The 15543-nt window shown below is 46.8% G+C and overlaps 1 protein-coding gene and 1 non-coding gene across 3 annotated transcripts in view; one reads left to right on the top strand and one right to left on the bottom strand.

Annotated features, from left to right (window-relative positions):
* The window catches only part of DOP1B (DOP1 leucine zipper like protein B), a 122573-nt gene that overhangs the window by 22450 nt on the left and 84580 nt on the right, over window positions 1–15543 (bottom strand). For both annotated transcript variants that reach the window (XM_071095690.1, XM_071095691.1), the window contains exons 20-25: window positions 14602–14713; window positions 13660–13848; window positions 10727–10849; window positions 9155–9292; window positions 2559–2614; window positions 31–135 (exon numbers count right to left, since the gene is read on the bottom strand). In XM_071095690.1, the coding sequence (XP_070951791.1) occupies window positions 31–135; window positions 2559–2614; window positions 9155–9292; window positions 10727–10849; window positions 13660–13848; window positions 14602–14713 (723 nt within the window). The remainder of the gene's footprint in view (window positions 1–30; window positions 136–2558; window positions 2615–9154; window positions 9293–10726; window positions 10850–13659; window positions 13849–14601; window positions 14714–15543) is intronic.
* On the top strand, window positions 4747–4851 carry LOC112425080 (small nucleolar RNA U13). The gene has a single exon (XR_003016079.1). It is a non-coding gene; the product is annotated as a small nucleolar RNA U13 (small nucleolar RNA).

The raw sequence follows: 15543 nt of genomic DNA, 5'->3' as shown, positions 1-15543 counted from the left end.
TTACACAATGACAATGTGGTGACATGATACCTGAGAAGCAGAAAATACCCAGGTGGGGCTAGATTCAACTGTACAGACTCCTTCAATACTCCCAACAGTGAAGAAAAGTTCTCTTGCAAGGCTGGTACTGGAAGCCTGTTTTTTAAAAAGATAGGAAAAACACTTAACCATGAACAGGTCAAAATACAACATTTATTTATAAGCACATTTAAGATCCTGGCGGTTGGAAAGCAAAGGGTAAACAGTACACCCCACCGACCTTTTTCTTTTTAAAAAATTACAACATACACAAGCTAAACTTTGGTATTCTGGCGAGCACTTGGAGTTTGGGAACCTGAAATCCTACTGCTGCCTGGTTTCCTTGTCTGTAAAATAAAAGCCTTAAACTAGATGATCAACCTTGATCTCTCAGGCCTTTCCTTTTTTGTAAGACAGAGTCTTGCTCTGTCGCCCAGGCTGGAGTGCAGTGGCGTAATCTCGGCTCACTGCAACCTCTGCCCCACTGAGTTCAAGTGATTCTCATTCTTCAGCCTCCCGAGCTGGGATTACAGGCGCCTGCCACCACACCGGGCTAATTTTTTGTATTTTAGTAGAAATGGGGTTTCATCACATTGGTCAGGCTGGTCTTGAACTCCTGGACTCAAGTAAATCCACTTGCCTCGGCCTCCCAAAGTGCTGGGATTACAGGCATGAGCCACCGTGCCTGGCTGCTCTCTCAGGCCTTTTTGAGCTGATATTCTGCTTCCCTAAAGTGGCTGGTAACAGAGCATCACCTGTCGGAAGGCTGCAAAGCATTAGGTCCCGGGACACTCACCAGGAGACTGGCCTACCCCCCTCTGTAGCTCTCAGGATGAGGATTCTGAGATGACTGCTCCAAAGCAAGACAGCGCAGCTCAGGAAGTGAAAGCTCAGACTGCAGTCAGAGTGTCCCAGGTCCAAGTCCTGGTTCTCCAACTTACTACCTACTGTGTAACCTAGGTGGTTCCTCCTCGGCAAAAGGAGGACGACCAAATCTAACCTGCAGCTGCTGGGAAAGCTCGGCTATCCCTTAGGCCCCTACAGTCAACATTCGCCAGCAACACAACATATAGTAGCTGTCATAGGAGGGAAGTGACCGGCTCATCTTTAACTCCTGGAGGAAAGAACGACAATGATGCTCACGGGGGAAGTGGTCTGAATTTAACCCCACCCTGGTCATCTACCAGGAGGCCTCGATTTACCGTCCTGCAACTTCAGAATGTGGTGAGTGGGGAATAACCACAGAATGTTCACTGTGTGAACCAAGGAGCCTGTGCCTGGTTGTCAGAGTTATTTATAGTGAGACTCCTGATGGCTATGTAGGGATACTGAGGCTTCCCTGAGAAGTGGTCTATACTTCCCTCACCCCCCCCTTTTTTTTTTTGAGATAGACTCTCATTCTGTCCCCCAGGCTGCAGTACAGTGGCGTGATCTCAGCTCACGTCAACCTCTGCCTCCTGGGTTCAAGTGATTCACCTGCCTCAGCTTCCTGAGTAGCTGGGACTACAGGCATGACACAACCAAGCCCTAATTTTTTTTTATAGTTTTAGTAGATATAGGGTTTTACCACACTGGCCAGGCTGGTCTCAAACTCCTGGCCTCAAGTGACCCACCCACTTCAGTCTCCCAAAGTGCCGTGATTATAGGCATGAGCCACCGCACCCAGCCCCCTCACCCTCATTTACAGCAACACAGAGCTGTGCCTGGGATGCGGCCATTGTAAGATCTGAATGAGGTCCAATAAAGCTTATTTTTCATCCATGGGGAAAAACCTGGGGAATCCTCTTTAATGCTCTGTTGGCTAAGACACCTAATACCTATATTAACTTAGCAAATCAAAGCGGAAACCTCTCCACATCAAACACGGGATGGCACACTGAGAACGTCACCAGATTTTTTTTCTTTTGAGACAGAGCCTTGCTCTGTCACCCAGGCTGGAGAACAGTGGTGTGGTCTAGGCTCACTGCAACCTCCGCCTCCTGGGTTCATGCAGTTCTCCTGCCTCAGCCTCTGGAGTAGCTGGGATTACAGGTGCATGCCACCATGCCCAACTAATGTTTGTATTTTTAGTACAGACGGGGTTTTACCATGTTGGCCAGGCTGGTCTCAAACTCCTGGCCTCAAGTGATCGGCCTGCCTCGGCCTCCCAAAGTGCTGGGATTGCAGGCATGAGCCACCGCACCCCGCCCATTTCTCCTTTTTCTAAAAGAGGTCTTTAACACTTCCCTATCTGTGTGTTTTTTTTTTCTTTTTCTGTATCAATTTAATGCAAATCTGAGCCTTTTAAAGTTTAATAGGCCTCACATAAAGCTTTGCTCATATAAAGTGTTCGAGATACAGTGTACAGATTTTAAGATGTTAACTCTCTGGAGAAGGAAAAGTACAGATCAATACCTCGGGAAGAAATGATGACAACTTTAAGATATTTTCTGAACTGTGGCTCTCTGGTAGTCTAGAAATAAAACCAGAGATATTATGCATGCTCACTGCCACAGTATCTGTATTTAAGGAAGTTTTTAGAGGACGGGAGACTGGATTACCTTTGGAGAAAAGCATAGCAAAATTGCAACACAGGGATGTCCGCTAGGGGCGATTTCTGAAAATGAAAGTAAAATCAATTACTCCAGGTTGGTGGGAAATAAGGCTAAAAAGAATTCAGATACAAAGTGAAACAGATCTATAGCCTAACAAAGCAAAGGTTTTCCACTAAAGAATCTTTCAGATAAAACAACAGACATGATAGTGCCCATCATGTACAATTAAAATAAGTGTGTCCTAGGAGCCCCCAAATCATTTGCGCCCCCTTAGACTTCTACAGTGATCTCCCATCCTGTGTACCCCCTTTCCATGCCAGGCATCAGGAAGCATTTAGGGAAAATCAGTATTGTAACTGAACTTCCCCAAACAGAGAGCTAGGGCCAGTGTTGACTCCAATGAATGCACATGATTACCAAGAGACAAGGCAAAATTCTAATTCTTTTGCTTCTTTCTCTCTTCTCTTCTCTTCTCTTTTCTTTTCCTCTCTCCCTCCCTCCCTTTCTTTCTCTGTCTCTTTCTCTTTCTCTTTGACACAAGAGTCTTGTTCTGTTGTCCAGGATGGAGTACACTAGTGCAATCTCAGCTCACTGCAACCTCTGCCTCCCTCGTTCAAGTGATCCTCATGCCTCAGCCTCCCAAGTAGAGCCACCATACCCAGCCAAAAAATTCTAATTCTTAGTTTAGAAGATTACTTCAAACCCAACCCAAACAGTTTCCCCAAAAACCCTGCGGCTGGAACTACTTGGAAACAAGTTCCAAAACACACGTTTCCCCCGCTCCTTGCTTGTAAAAAGCTATTTGCAGCTATTAATTAACTAAACTAACCACAAAATGTAGTTTTGTTATTTGAACCGCCAAAAATCAGTCAGCTAGATAAAATCCAGTTCCTTTATAGCCCAGGAAAGACTAGAAATTGCAGGTATTTGTAGAAATTCAAGTAATGTGAAGGAACACAACCTAAAAACACTCGCTCTGGCTGTCACAGCCTCTGCAGAGCTGTCTTCAGGACAGCCCCTCGAAGAACCCCTTGGTTCTACGGCCACCAAGCCTGCAGTGGCACAGACTGCCCTGTGGCGTGTCATTCCCACTCCTAACATTTATGGACAAGAGTGAAAAGAGGCCAAGTGTGGTGGTTCACACCTGTAATCCCAGCACTTTGGGAAGCCAAGGCGGGTGGATCACTTGAGGTCAGGTGTTCAAGACCAGCTTGGCCAACATGGCGAAACCCTATCTCTACTAAAAATACAAAAAAATTAACTGGGCATGGTGGCGCAAGCCTGTAATTCCAGCAACTCAGGAGGCTGAGGCAGGAGAACCGCTTGAACCAAGGAGGTAGAGGTTGCAGTGAACCAAGATCATGCCACTGCATTCCAGCCTGACTCCTGACAGCCTGGCTCTCTTTTTGAGAGCGAGACTCCACCTCAAAAAAAAAAAAAAAAAAAAGGCCGGGGACAGTGGCTCACGCCTGTAATCCCAGCACTTCGGGAGGCCAAGGCCAGTGGATCATGAGGTCGGGCGATCGAGACCATCCTGGCTAACACGGTGAAACCCCGTCTCTACTAAAAATACAAAAAATTATCCAGGCATGGTGGTGGGCGCCTGTGGTCCCAGCTACTCGGGAGGCTGAGGCAGGAGAATGGCATGAACCCGGGAGGTGGAGCTTGCAGTGAGCTGCGATCAGCCTGGGCGACAGAGCGAGACTCTGTCTCAAAAAAAAAAAAAAAACAAAAGTGAAAGGCAACAGGACGACCATACGTTCTTGGGAGATTGGGAGACCTGGGCCAGATCCCCAAGAAATACTGTGGGAGTCATTGGGGTCCTTTTACATTTGGTGCCTTAAGCACTGAGCCGGCTCCGCAGCCCGGCCTCGCCGTGGTGTTACTGAGCCGGCTCCATAGCCTGGCCTCGCAGTGTTGTTATTTTTTAGGATGGCTTCGCTTCTCTTCTCTCTTCTTTGCCAAGCTAGAATATAGGAGGACTGAGGGCAGGAACTGTTCTTTTCACTATTTAGCCTCCACCACACCACTCAGTGCGCATAGGGCATTGTCGATCAACACTGGAACGAAGGAAGAGACCAGGGGCTGGAGGAAAACCAGCTGGGTGACGCCCAACGGCCAGGCCCTCGGGGCCTGGACATTTCTATAGGGGGCTGCCCTGCGTCATATGCGAGGCTGAAAAAAAAGTCTTCTGATCCATCTGTAGTTCATGAGTGTGATGACTGGGTGTTCACGTGCATGTGTGAGATGTGCCACCCTCAAGCCTTGTTACAATGGTCGGCACATGACCTGTCTGATGTGAAAAAAAAAAAGTATTTCTTTCGTTTTGAGACAGGGTCTTGCTCTGTACTGGAGTGCAGTGGCATGATCTTGGCTCAATGCAGCCTCAACTTCCCTGGCTCAAGTGATTCTCCCACCTCAGCCTCCCAAGTAGCTGAGGCTACAGGTGGGTACTACCATGCCTGGCTAATTTTTTTTCTTTTCTTTTTTTTTTTTTGGAGAGTCAGGGTTTTACTTTGTTGCCCAGGCTGGTCTTGAACTTCTGGGCTCAAGCAATCTCCCTGCTTCGGCTTCCCAAAGTGTTGGGATTACAGGAGTGAGCCACCCTTTAACACTCTAAAATCATAATATCTATCTACCTACCTACCTACCTACCTACTTCTATCTATCTATCTACCTACCTACCTACATCTATCTACCTACCTATATCTACCTACCTACCTACATCTATCTACCTACCTACATCTACCTACCTACCTACATCTATCTACCTACCTACATCTATCTACCTACCTACATCTACCTACCTACCTACATCTATCTACCTACCTACATCTACCTACCTACCTACATCTACCTACCTACCTACATCTATCTACCTACCGACCTACCTACATCTACCTACCTACCTACCTACTTCTATCAATCAATCAATCAATCAATCTATCTATCTACCTACCTACTTATCTGTCTTCCTGCCTACCTCCCTATTTTTTTTAATGTGTTTCTGTCCAGTTCTTGGTTCGTAACTCCTGCCCTCCTTTTACCTGTCCCAAGGCAGGACTCTAATCTGACTATGGTTCATAAGACTCTCATTCTGGGGAGGGTCCTGTCCCACATCCTGGAGGAAGGAGTGCTGTGCAGACAGGCCAAGAAGAATCTGAACAGGCAGGCCCTACTGGGTTTCCCCAGTCACTGTATTAAGTATTAGATCACATTCTTTTTGTCCAATCACATTTCGACACGGTTGTCCATGCTTTAGTCATGCCCATCCAGTGAAGTTTCCATAAGAGGCCCAAGAGGACTGGGTTTGGTGAGCTTCTGGAGAGCAGAGCACATGAAGGTTCTGTGCCCACGGAGGGTGTGGGAGCTCTGCACCTCTTCCCCCATGCCTCGCCCTATGCACCCCTTCATCTGTATCCTTAGTAGTGGCCTTTATAATAAACCAGTAAACGTGTTTCTGGAGTTCTGCAAGCTGCTCTGACAAATTAATTGAACCCAAAGAGGGGGTTCGTGGGAATCCCAACTTGAAGCTAGTCAGTCAGAAGTTCCAGAGGCCCGGACTCATGACTGGTGTCTGAAGTTGAGGGTGCTCTTGGGACTGAGTCCTTACCCTGTGGGATCTGACACTGTCTCCAAGCAGATGGAGTAGGAATTGAATTGGAGGACACCCAACTGGTGTCCACTGCGGACTCAACTGCTTGCCTGCTGGTGGGGAGAACTCCCCGCATATCTGCGGTAAGAGGTCTTCTGTGTTGATTGTTATGTTGTTGAGGGAGGACACAGTTGAGTTTCTTTTTTTTTCCCCCAGATATAGAACTGTGTTAGTCCTCTTGTGACTGGCTTACTTCATTCAACTTAATGTCTTCAAGGTTCATCCATGTCGCCAGGCGCGAGGGCTCACGCCTGTAATCCCAGCACTTTGGGAGGCCAAGGTGGGCGGATCACGAGGTCAAGAGATCGAGACCATCCTGGCCAACACAGTGAAACCCCATCTCTACTAAAAATACAAAAAATTAGCCGGGCGCAGTGGCGGGCATCTGTACTCCCAGGTACTCGGGAGGCTGAGGCAGGAGAATGGCATGAACCCAGGAGGCAGAGCTTGCAGTGAGCCAAGATTGTGCCACGGCACTCCAGCCTGGGCAACAGAGCGAGACTCCATCTCAAAAAAAAAAAAAGGTTCATCCATGTTAAGGATCTGACATCCATGTTGTAGCACGTGTCAGAATTTCATTCCTGTTAAAGCTGAGTACTAACCCACTACATGCACAGATCTCACTTTGTTATCTGTGCACCCACTGATACACACATGGATTGCTTCTGCCTTTTGGCTGCTGTGAATAATGCTGCTATGAACATCAGCACACAAATATCTGTTCAAGTAAAGCTATATTTTTTAATAATCACTTTTCCATTGCACAAATTTTCTTTTTTGTGGACAGGGTCTCACTCTGTCACCTAGGCTGGAGTGCAATGGCTCCATCATAGCTCACTACAGCCTCATACTCGTGTGCTCAACTGATCCTCCTGCCTCAGCCTCCCAAATAGCTGGGGCTACAAGTGTGCACTACCACCCCCAGCTAATTTTTTAATTTATTGTAGAGACGGTGTCTCCCTACGTTGCCCAGGCTGGTCTTGAACTCCTGGACTAATGTGCTAGGATTACAGGCATGAGCCACCATGCCCAGGTCCCCTAATTTTCATTTAGATTATTCTTAAATTTTTGCTAACTGTATGATTTTAAATTGTTTGACAGAAGGCAATTATTTCAAGATTGAAATAAATCCCTGGTTTTTATTAACTTAAGAGCAAAACGGCTCTGCTGCTTTCAATGATGAAGTCTGCTTTGGTAAAAACAAAAACAGAAGACTCTAAGGGAATGCAAATATTAAACCACACAGCTTGCCCTGTTTTAAATCCACTGTGTATAACTGAAGCAGCTCTCTAGACGACATGGGCCCTCTAGGCTGCTGTAATGAAATTGAGCAGAAAAATTACAAGGAACTTCTTGGTTCAATGACATCACCCTGAAGGTTTCTGTTTCACAGCAGCCAGATGAAATCTCTTTCTCAGAGTGTCTATCATGACTTATGTTCTCTGACATTTATTTTCTACTTTTATAAAAAATTATGCAGCCAGGCATGGTGGCTCTCGCCCGTAATCCCAGCACTTTGGGAGGCCGAGGCGGGAGGATTGCTTGAGCCTAGTAGTTCCAGACCAGTCTGGGCAACATGGCAAACCCCGTCACTACAAAAAATATAAAAATTAGTCAGGCGTGGTCTCAGCTACTTGAGAAGACGTGTGGTCTCAGCTACTTGAGAAGATCACTTGAGCGTGGGGAGGTCGAGGCTATGGTGAGCTGTGATTGTGCCACTGCACTGCAGCCTGGATGACAAAGTGAGACTTCCATGCACCTCCACTCCCAGCTACCCAGGAGGCCGAGGCACAAGAATCACTTGAGCCCAGGAGGCAGAGGTTGCAGTGACTTGAGATCGCACCACTGCACTCCAGCCTGGATGACAGTGTGAGACTCTGTCTCAAAAAAAAAAAAAAAAAAGGTACGCAAATTTTAGTTTGCCCTTGACAAAGACTCTCTCCTTGAGCTGACTCTAGCTAGGCTCCTCTGAGCCCTCTGCTTGACAAATGATTCTGTCCACCCCCACACCAAGGGACTTGAGCAAACACCACCAGCATGGATCCCTAGGATGGGGACACCAGTCCTCTTCAAACGCCTGCCCAAGAAAGCTCAAGGTTGCCAAAGAATTTACTGTTTGTTCCTGCCAACACCTGCAGAGAGGCCCCTGACCTCCCTTTCTCAGAGCATTTTACGTTTACAATGACAAATACTTTCTCTGTCCCTTTGAGATGTGTATGTGTCTCCCACAGCCTAGGAATGTGTTTCTCAAGGACCTGGGAGCCATCCCTTTGAAATAGAATCACTGAGAAAGACAGAGTCTTGATCTCCCAGCCTCTGTGGGAGGGTCGGAGCCTCATTTGGATAAGCCCCAGTTAGCAAACCCAGATGGCCTAATCACATCTATGGACTGAGCAGCCTCCCTGCCTGCTCTTTTGTAATTTTCTACTTCTCCAACTCTCCTTAAATCCCTGCTCCTTCTCCTCCCTCCTCCCTCATCCTTTCCCAGTCATCTCCACACAAATCTAAACTGAACCCAGCACTTCCCCTTACCGCAGTGGTTACTGAATCACATTTGTCTTGACCACCTTTCACTAGAGTCTGGTTTTGTTCCTCTTTGACATCTTTACAGCTGCAAGTTCCTTAAGGCAGGTGCCCTTTCCCCTTTCTAAAGATTTTATTCCATTTAGTGCCCAGAAGGCGTGTACCAGGCAGTGTCCTCAGCAGCAGGGTACAAGGATGAGAGCCCCTGACCTCAGGCAGTTCCCACCTTAAAAAAGGAGCACCAAATCTTCATAGGTCTCCCCCAAAGCACAGCAAACAGCACCTCCACTTCACTACCCCAAGCAGTCCCACTCACTCTTGTTACCTATCTTTCCCTCCCAAACACAATTTATAAGGAAGTAGAGTTATGACGAATGCCACCCACTCATCTACAGAAGCCTAGAGGACTCCCCAGTCTCCTTACCTCGTCACCCCCTTTGACTTGGGGTGGCCTCTTCACCACCTCCTTCACCAGGTGCAGCAACGTGTCAGTCTGCAGGGTGCTGAGTGCACACACCAAGTCGACAAGGGTCAGCTGGGATGCACTCGCCGCTGGGATAATCTGCCAAGAAAAAAAAAAATTCCTTGAAAGCTTAAATAAGGATGATGTACAAAAAGTATTCTATAGTAGCCGTCCCTGGAGAAATCAATCTGCTTTCATCTTTTTTTTTTTTTTTTTTTTGAGACAGAGTCTTGCTCTGTCACCCAGGCTGGAGTGCAGTGACATGATCTCGGCTCACTGCAACCTCTGCCTCCCAGGTTTAAGCGATTCTCCTGCCTCAGCCTCCTGAGTAACTGGGATTACAGATGCCCACCAACATGCCTGGCTAATTTTTGTATTTTTAGTAGAGACAGGGTTTCGCCATGTTGGCCTGGCTGGTCTCAAACTCCTGATCTCAGGTGATCTGCCCGCCTGGGTCTCCCAAAGTGCTGGGATTACAGGTGTGAGCCACCACGCCCAGTCTGTTTTAATCTCTTAAACAAACATTTCCTATTGAACTAAGTAAAGGCTCCACCCATGGGAACAACATAATTTGATACAAATTAGGAATAAAAGGTGCAGTCCCTGATGGGGCTGTAATAGTGGTATGTTTGAATTTAGTAGAAAGCATTTTAGAAACAAATATACTAAATTTGAAGGAAACAAGAGGTGGAATAAAAAATACGAAGACAGGAAGGAAAAACAGATAAACCAGCCTCCCATTTGCTGGGCTTGGAAGGAAAGGCCTGGTATGGGAGGCATATTTTTGATGACATAAGTCTGCACACCCTGGTCACGGGCATTTGGAAGAACAACAACTAGTGCCAGGCTCCTCACCAGGGAAGGAGCCCACAGGCGCTCAGGAGGGTGGCATCGGACACCGACCACTGACCCTTCCTCAGAGAACAGATGCCCATGTCAGCCACAGAGGCTGAGCACTGGGGGAGTGTCCAGGAGGTGCAGCAGCAGACCCTGAGCAGGGGATGGAGCAGGGGTGGGAGGGAATAAAGAGGACTGAGGTTGAAAAAGGTAGGCCAACCCCTGCAGGACTTCATGGTGGACCAGTCAAGTGGATAAAGAATGGGCAAAATGCAAACTGAAATTAATCTTTGGGCTCACGCCTGTAATCCCAGCACCTTGGGAGGCCGAGGTGGGCGGATCACGAGGTCAGGAGTACGAGACCAGCTTGGCCAACATGGTGAAACCCTGTCTCTACTAAAAAATACAAAAATTAGCTGGCCATGGTGGTGGGCACCTACAATTCCAGTTACTTGGGAGGCTGAGGCAGGAGAATCGCTTGAACCCAGGAGGTGGAGGTTGCAGCAAGCCAAGATCGCACCACTGCACTCCAGCCTGGGTGACAAGAGAGAGACTCCATCTCAAATCGATAAAATGATTAAATCAACTCAATAGTTTCCCATGCTGGCCTCCAATGTCACCTTTGATTCCACATGATTCTGTGGTATTTCTTTGTCACGGTAAGTTTAACTGCTCCTCTAACTTTTTAAACTTTACCTTCATCTTACTGTGACGCTGGGCTTTCTTTCTGCTCCACACTGCCGCAACAGCTGCTGTCAACTGAACCCCAAGATGGGCCGTCAAGGGGTTTAAGAAGTCTAAAATTTTCTGTCTTATGGTCTAGAAAATAGGAAAAAAAAAAGTTACTGCGGGGTAATATTGGGGCTACGGCATCCTATACATTGAACCAGCACCTGCTGTCCATTCCCGAGATCAAAGACCCTGTCATGTTCGTGCCCAATGCTGTGCTGAGGTGCTTCCCTGACGGGCGGATCCCAGCAAAGGGAGGAATCAGAACCCTTTCCGGAAGGAGTCGGATGTGTGATGGTGGCGTGTCATGCCGGGGGGAAGGAGCAGTGAGCGGCCAAGGTGGAGAGACGGACGGCCAGCTCGACTGGCCAGGTAGGGGGACGGACGGCCATTTCGACTGGCCAGGTAGAGAGACGGACAGCCAGCTCGATTGGCCAGGTGGAGAGATGGACGGCCAGCTCGATTGGCCAGGTGGAGAGACGGACGGCCAGCTTATTGGCCAGGTGGAGAGACGGACAGCCAGCTCCATTAGCCAGGTGGAGAGACGGATGGCCAGCTTATTGGCCAGGTGGAAAGAGCGAGGGCCAGCTCAATTGGCCAGGAGCATCTCGGGAGATGATGAGTTTCATCCTTGCTGCTGTGAACACAGCAGGGGTCTTGCAGGGAGGCTGACGAGGCTTTGCAGCACTGTTTCCATCTGGAAATCCCACAGCCTCAGCTTGACTCCATCAGCTGCGGAAGGGCTTATATTCATTAGGAAAGTACTTGCTCAATTTCCAGCAATAAGCACCATTTAACTAATTTTATCATGTAATCAATTTAATTAAACCTGTAACATGGTCCCGATGTCACTCACCACCTTCCGCTTTGCTACTGATGAATTTCTCTGTGTTCCTGCCACTTCCTCGCTCTGTAAATCCTGCTGCTCTCCCAGCCTGAAATGCCCACCCTAGTTAAATCCTCTCCACCTGGGGCCTCAGCTAAGTCACGCTGCCTCAGGAACCCCAGACCAGGCCAGGGCTCCTGTTCACACATTCTCAGGAAACCCTGCGTTTCTCTGAAGCCTTGCTCACATCGTTATTACACCGCCAGTTAATGTCTGCCACAGCCAGGGGGCAGGGACTTCATCTCTCTTGTCCCCTGGTAAAGCAAGAGAGCCTGGTGCTTGGCAGCAGGCACAAAACGTCTTGTCGAAGGGACGGATTTACCCAGTGCTTCCTGTGTCAACTGCCCATGTTTATTCCACATTAGATACAACTGAGCCAGCATGGAGCTGTCCCCTCCTTTCCACCATGGTTTCCGCTCTAGAGGGACTAATGGGGGATCCCGCTCCTCGGCCCTGAGTTCCTCAGGGAGGGCTAAGAGTTAAGTGCCTAATGAGCATCAGCCTTTATCGTAATTACTCTTCCCACCAACCCATGAGGATAGGATGCTAGCCACAGCCTGGTTTAACAGAAGAGGAAATGGAGGCTCAGAGAGGCTGAGTGCTACAGGAAGTTCCTCTAAAAAAGGTTTAGAAAATCTTTTCTTTCTGAGTGAGAAAAAAGGTTTTCTGAATCTTTTTAAGAGCAGGTTCTTGTAGAAGCTTGAAATACAGAATTCCCTTCTAGGGCACCCTTGGAATCGACAGAATGTCTGGAGGCCACCTGTGCACCATGGTACCTAAACGCAGGATGGCAAGGCTCATCCCTGAGGCCACAGATGGCACCTGGGGGCACTCAACTGATGTCAGATGTGGCAGATAATTCTGAGACACCACACACAGTAACACAGATGGTGAGCGACCGAGTCCTGCGCCTACGGCCTTCTGAGGCAGACACTGAAAATGGAAGAAGACTAAACTATAATATAAATATTCATGGTTGTACATTTTTGGTTTAAGAACTCAAAGGCACCCTGACATTCCATACTGATGGGGCCATGTTTGACAGGCACCACTAAAAGCAGAACAGAGATGAGCTGTCCAGCAGAAATGCTTTAGAGACTCAAGACTTGGGTCTCTAAATCATTTAGAGGTGAGGACCTAGGTACCCCCGCCTTGAACCACTGTAGACTATTTTTTTTGAGACAGGGTCTCACTGTCGCCCAGGCTGGAGTGCACTGGCATGATCTCAGCTCACTTCAACCTCCACCTCCTGGGCTCAAGCAATCCTCTTGCCTCGGCCTCCTGAATAGCTGGGACTACAGGCGCCTGCCACCATATCCAGCTAATTTTTGTATTTTTTGTAGAGATGGGGTTTTGCCATGTTGGCCAGGCTGGTCTCGAACTCCTGAGCTCAAGCATCACCCATCTTGGCCTTCCAAAGTGCTGGGATTACAAGCATAAGCCACCATGCCTAGCTCTAGAGATTTTATTTATTTATTTATTATTATTATTTTTGAGATGGGGTTTTGCTCTGTTGCCCACACTGGAGTGCAGTGGTGTGATCTTGGCTCACTGGGTTCCAGCGATTCTCCTGCCTCGGCCTCCTGAGTAGCTGGGATTACAGACACGTGCTACCACACATGGCTAATTTTTGTATTTTTAGTATAGACAGGGTTTCACCATGTTGGCCAGGCTGTTCTTGAACTCCCGACCTCAGATGATCCATCCGCCTGGGCCTCCCAAAGTTCGGAGATTACAGGTGTGAGCCACTGTGCCCAGCCAAGGCTTTATGTTTAACTACAAAATAAGGTGAATGGAAAATTAGAAGAAAACAGGCTGAAACCACTCGGACTCCTCCATTTAAGGTGTAGGAAACTTACTGATAACAAACGAACCAGAGATTTCTACTTCTGACCTCTGACGTGGGTTTCATCGAGCACATCTGTTGATTATGCACACTTTCCTGTACATATTTATTTTGGGTGGAACAATACAAGACCAAGTAAATGACAGAACTACACAGACATCCTCTTACTTTGGTGGTTTTAAAGTAAACGGAAGAGGATCCCTTTGTGGCCCCCAGGAGATCGACAGGTCTCTTTTGAGTCTCCTCCTTTCTGAGAACATTCCAGAGAAGGGCCATGGTGTTAACAGTTCGAGGCAGCTCTTCCAAGATGGCATTTCTGGCATTCCTCAAGTTGGCAGGATCACCTGTGGCCATGGTCTAAAAATTAAAATGAATACATGAGGCCGGCTTTGTCTATGGAATGGTTTTTCTTCCCACAAGGGCAGCAGTGCTGGCGGGATTAAGTCTGGGCTGTTGGACTCTCTTCTAAGCAACTCATACATGTGGTGGTGTGGGAGCAATAAGCTTCCCTGTGCATTTCAACCCATGGTTCTCTTTCACAGAGACAGCTGTGAGTCTGATGTTCCAAATTACAAACTTTTCAACCACTCAACCAAAGTGTTAGATAGATTCTAAGACTTAATCCCACACAGGGTAGAATAACCAAGCTAAAATGTCTGCCAACTCAGATTTCACGAACACTATGACAGAAAGTAAAAAATATGTGGAAAAAGATGACTATAAGCCTAAAAATCAAACAAGTGGCTTTATACGTTATCTCATAGGCTACTGATGGAACAATGGGCAAAGGGCTGGCACAGGTATTGCCAGCAGGAAGAAAACTATGTTTTCATGGCTGACATACATACATTACTTATACACATGCATTTGCGTTAATTATATACATGCATTTGCATACGCATTTGCATATATACTTGCATTGCTAACATGTATGCATTTGCATACATGTGTACATGACTTATGTAATATTTGCATACACATTTACATTACTTCCATATGCACATCAGTTACATACATTACATACATACGTTACTTATTTGAAACAGTCATAAACCAAAGACAAAACAATACATGAAAATTGCCTTGAACTCAGGAAAAAAAAAAATTTACCTTTTTGTTTTGGTTGGCTTGTTCCAAAAGACAAAAATGACTAATAGTCGTCAGACCTTCTAAAAGGGTGAGTGGATAATCTGGAGAAATATTTTCCCTCTTGGAGGTTGTGCTGTGGTGAAGAAAAGAGAAATTGGTTTGAGAATTTTTAAAGAATGAGGCCATAAGGGTTTCTAATCCTACATATAAACACAGGAACTAGAGAGAGATCACCATCTCAAATAAACTGGAGCTCTCGTCATGGAATATCATTATAATAATGTTAACCATCCTTTGTGCAATTTTACATTCATATAGTCACTTTGGAAAAATAGTTTCAATGTTTTAGAATTTCTGTGAAGATGATTCACATTTTTATTTCTGTTTTGCAAAAATAGTAGAGAGCAGCTGACATGCCCTGCAACACTGAGCTAGACTGGATACCTGTGTGGATTTAACATAAAGGATCAGGGCTGGGTACAGTGGCTCACTCTAGCGCCTCAGCACTTTGGGAGGCCAAGGCAGGTGGACTGCCTGAGCTCAGGAGTTCAAGACCAGCCTGGGCAACACGGTGGAATCCCGTCTCTACTAAAATACAAAAAATTAGCCAGGTGTGGCAGCAGGCGCCTGTACTCCCAGCTACTTGGAAGGCTGAGCTAGGAGAATTGCTTGAACCCGGGAGGCAGAGGTTGCAGTGAGCTGAGATCACACCACTGCACTCCAGGCTGGGTGACAGAGACTCCGTCTCAAAAATAAATAAAATAAAATATAATATAATAAATAAAATAAAACATAAAATAAAATAAAATAATATAAAATAAAATATCAGAACATTTAGTTGCCTGCTACCCTTCTCGACAATGCTAAACAGGCTTCTCGGTGGGATGAAATTATCCTCCAACCGACATCTGTGGCAAAACAGTCATTCGTTATAAAAACCATCACTAAAGCAATAAACATGTC

Source organism: Macaca nemestrina, chromosome 4 (genome assembly GCF_043159975.1).
Source record: "Macaca nemestrina isolate mMacNem1 chromosome 4, mMacNem.hap1, whole genome shotgun sequence".
Classification (NCBI taxonomy): domain Eukaryota; kingdom Metazoa; phylum Chordata; class Mammalia; order Primates; family Cercopithecidae; genus Macaca; species Macaca nemestrina.
The sequence above is the reverse complement of the archived record's forward strand: the minus strand, read 5'-3'. Positions and strand labels throughout refer to the sequence as shown.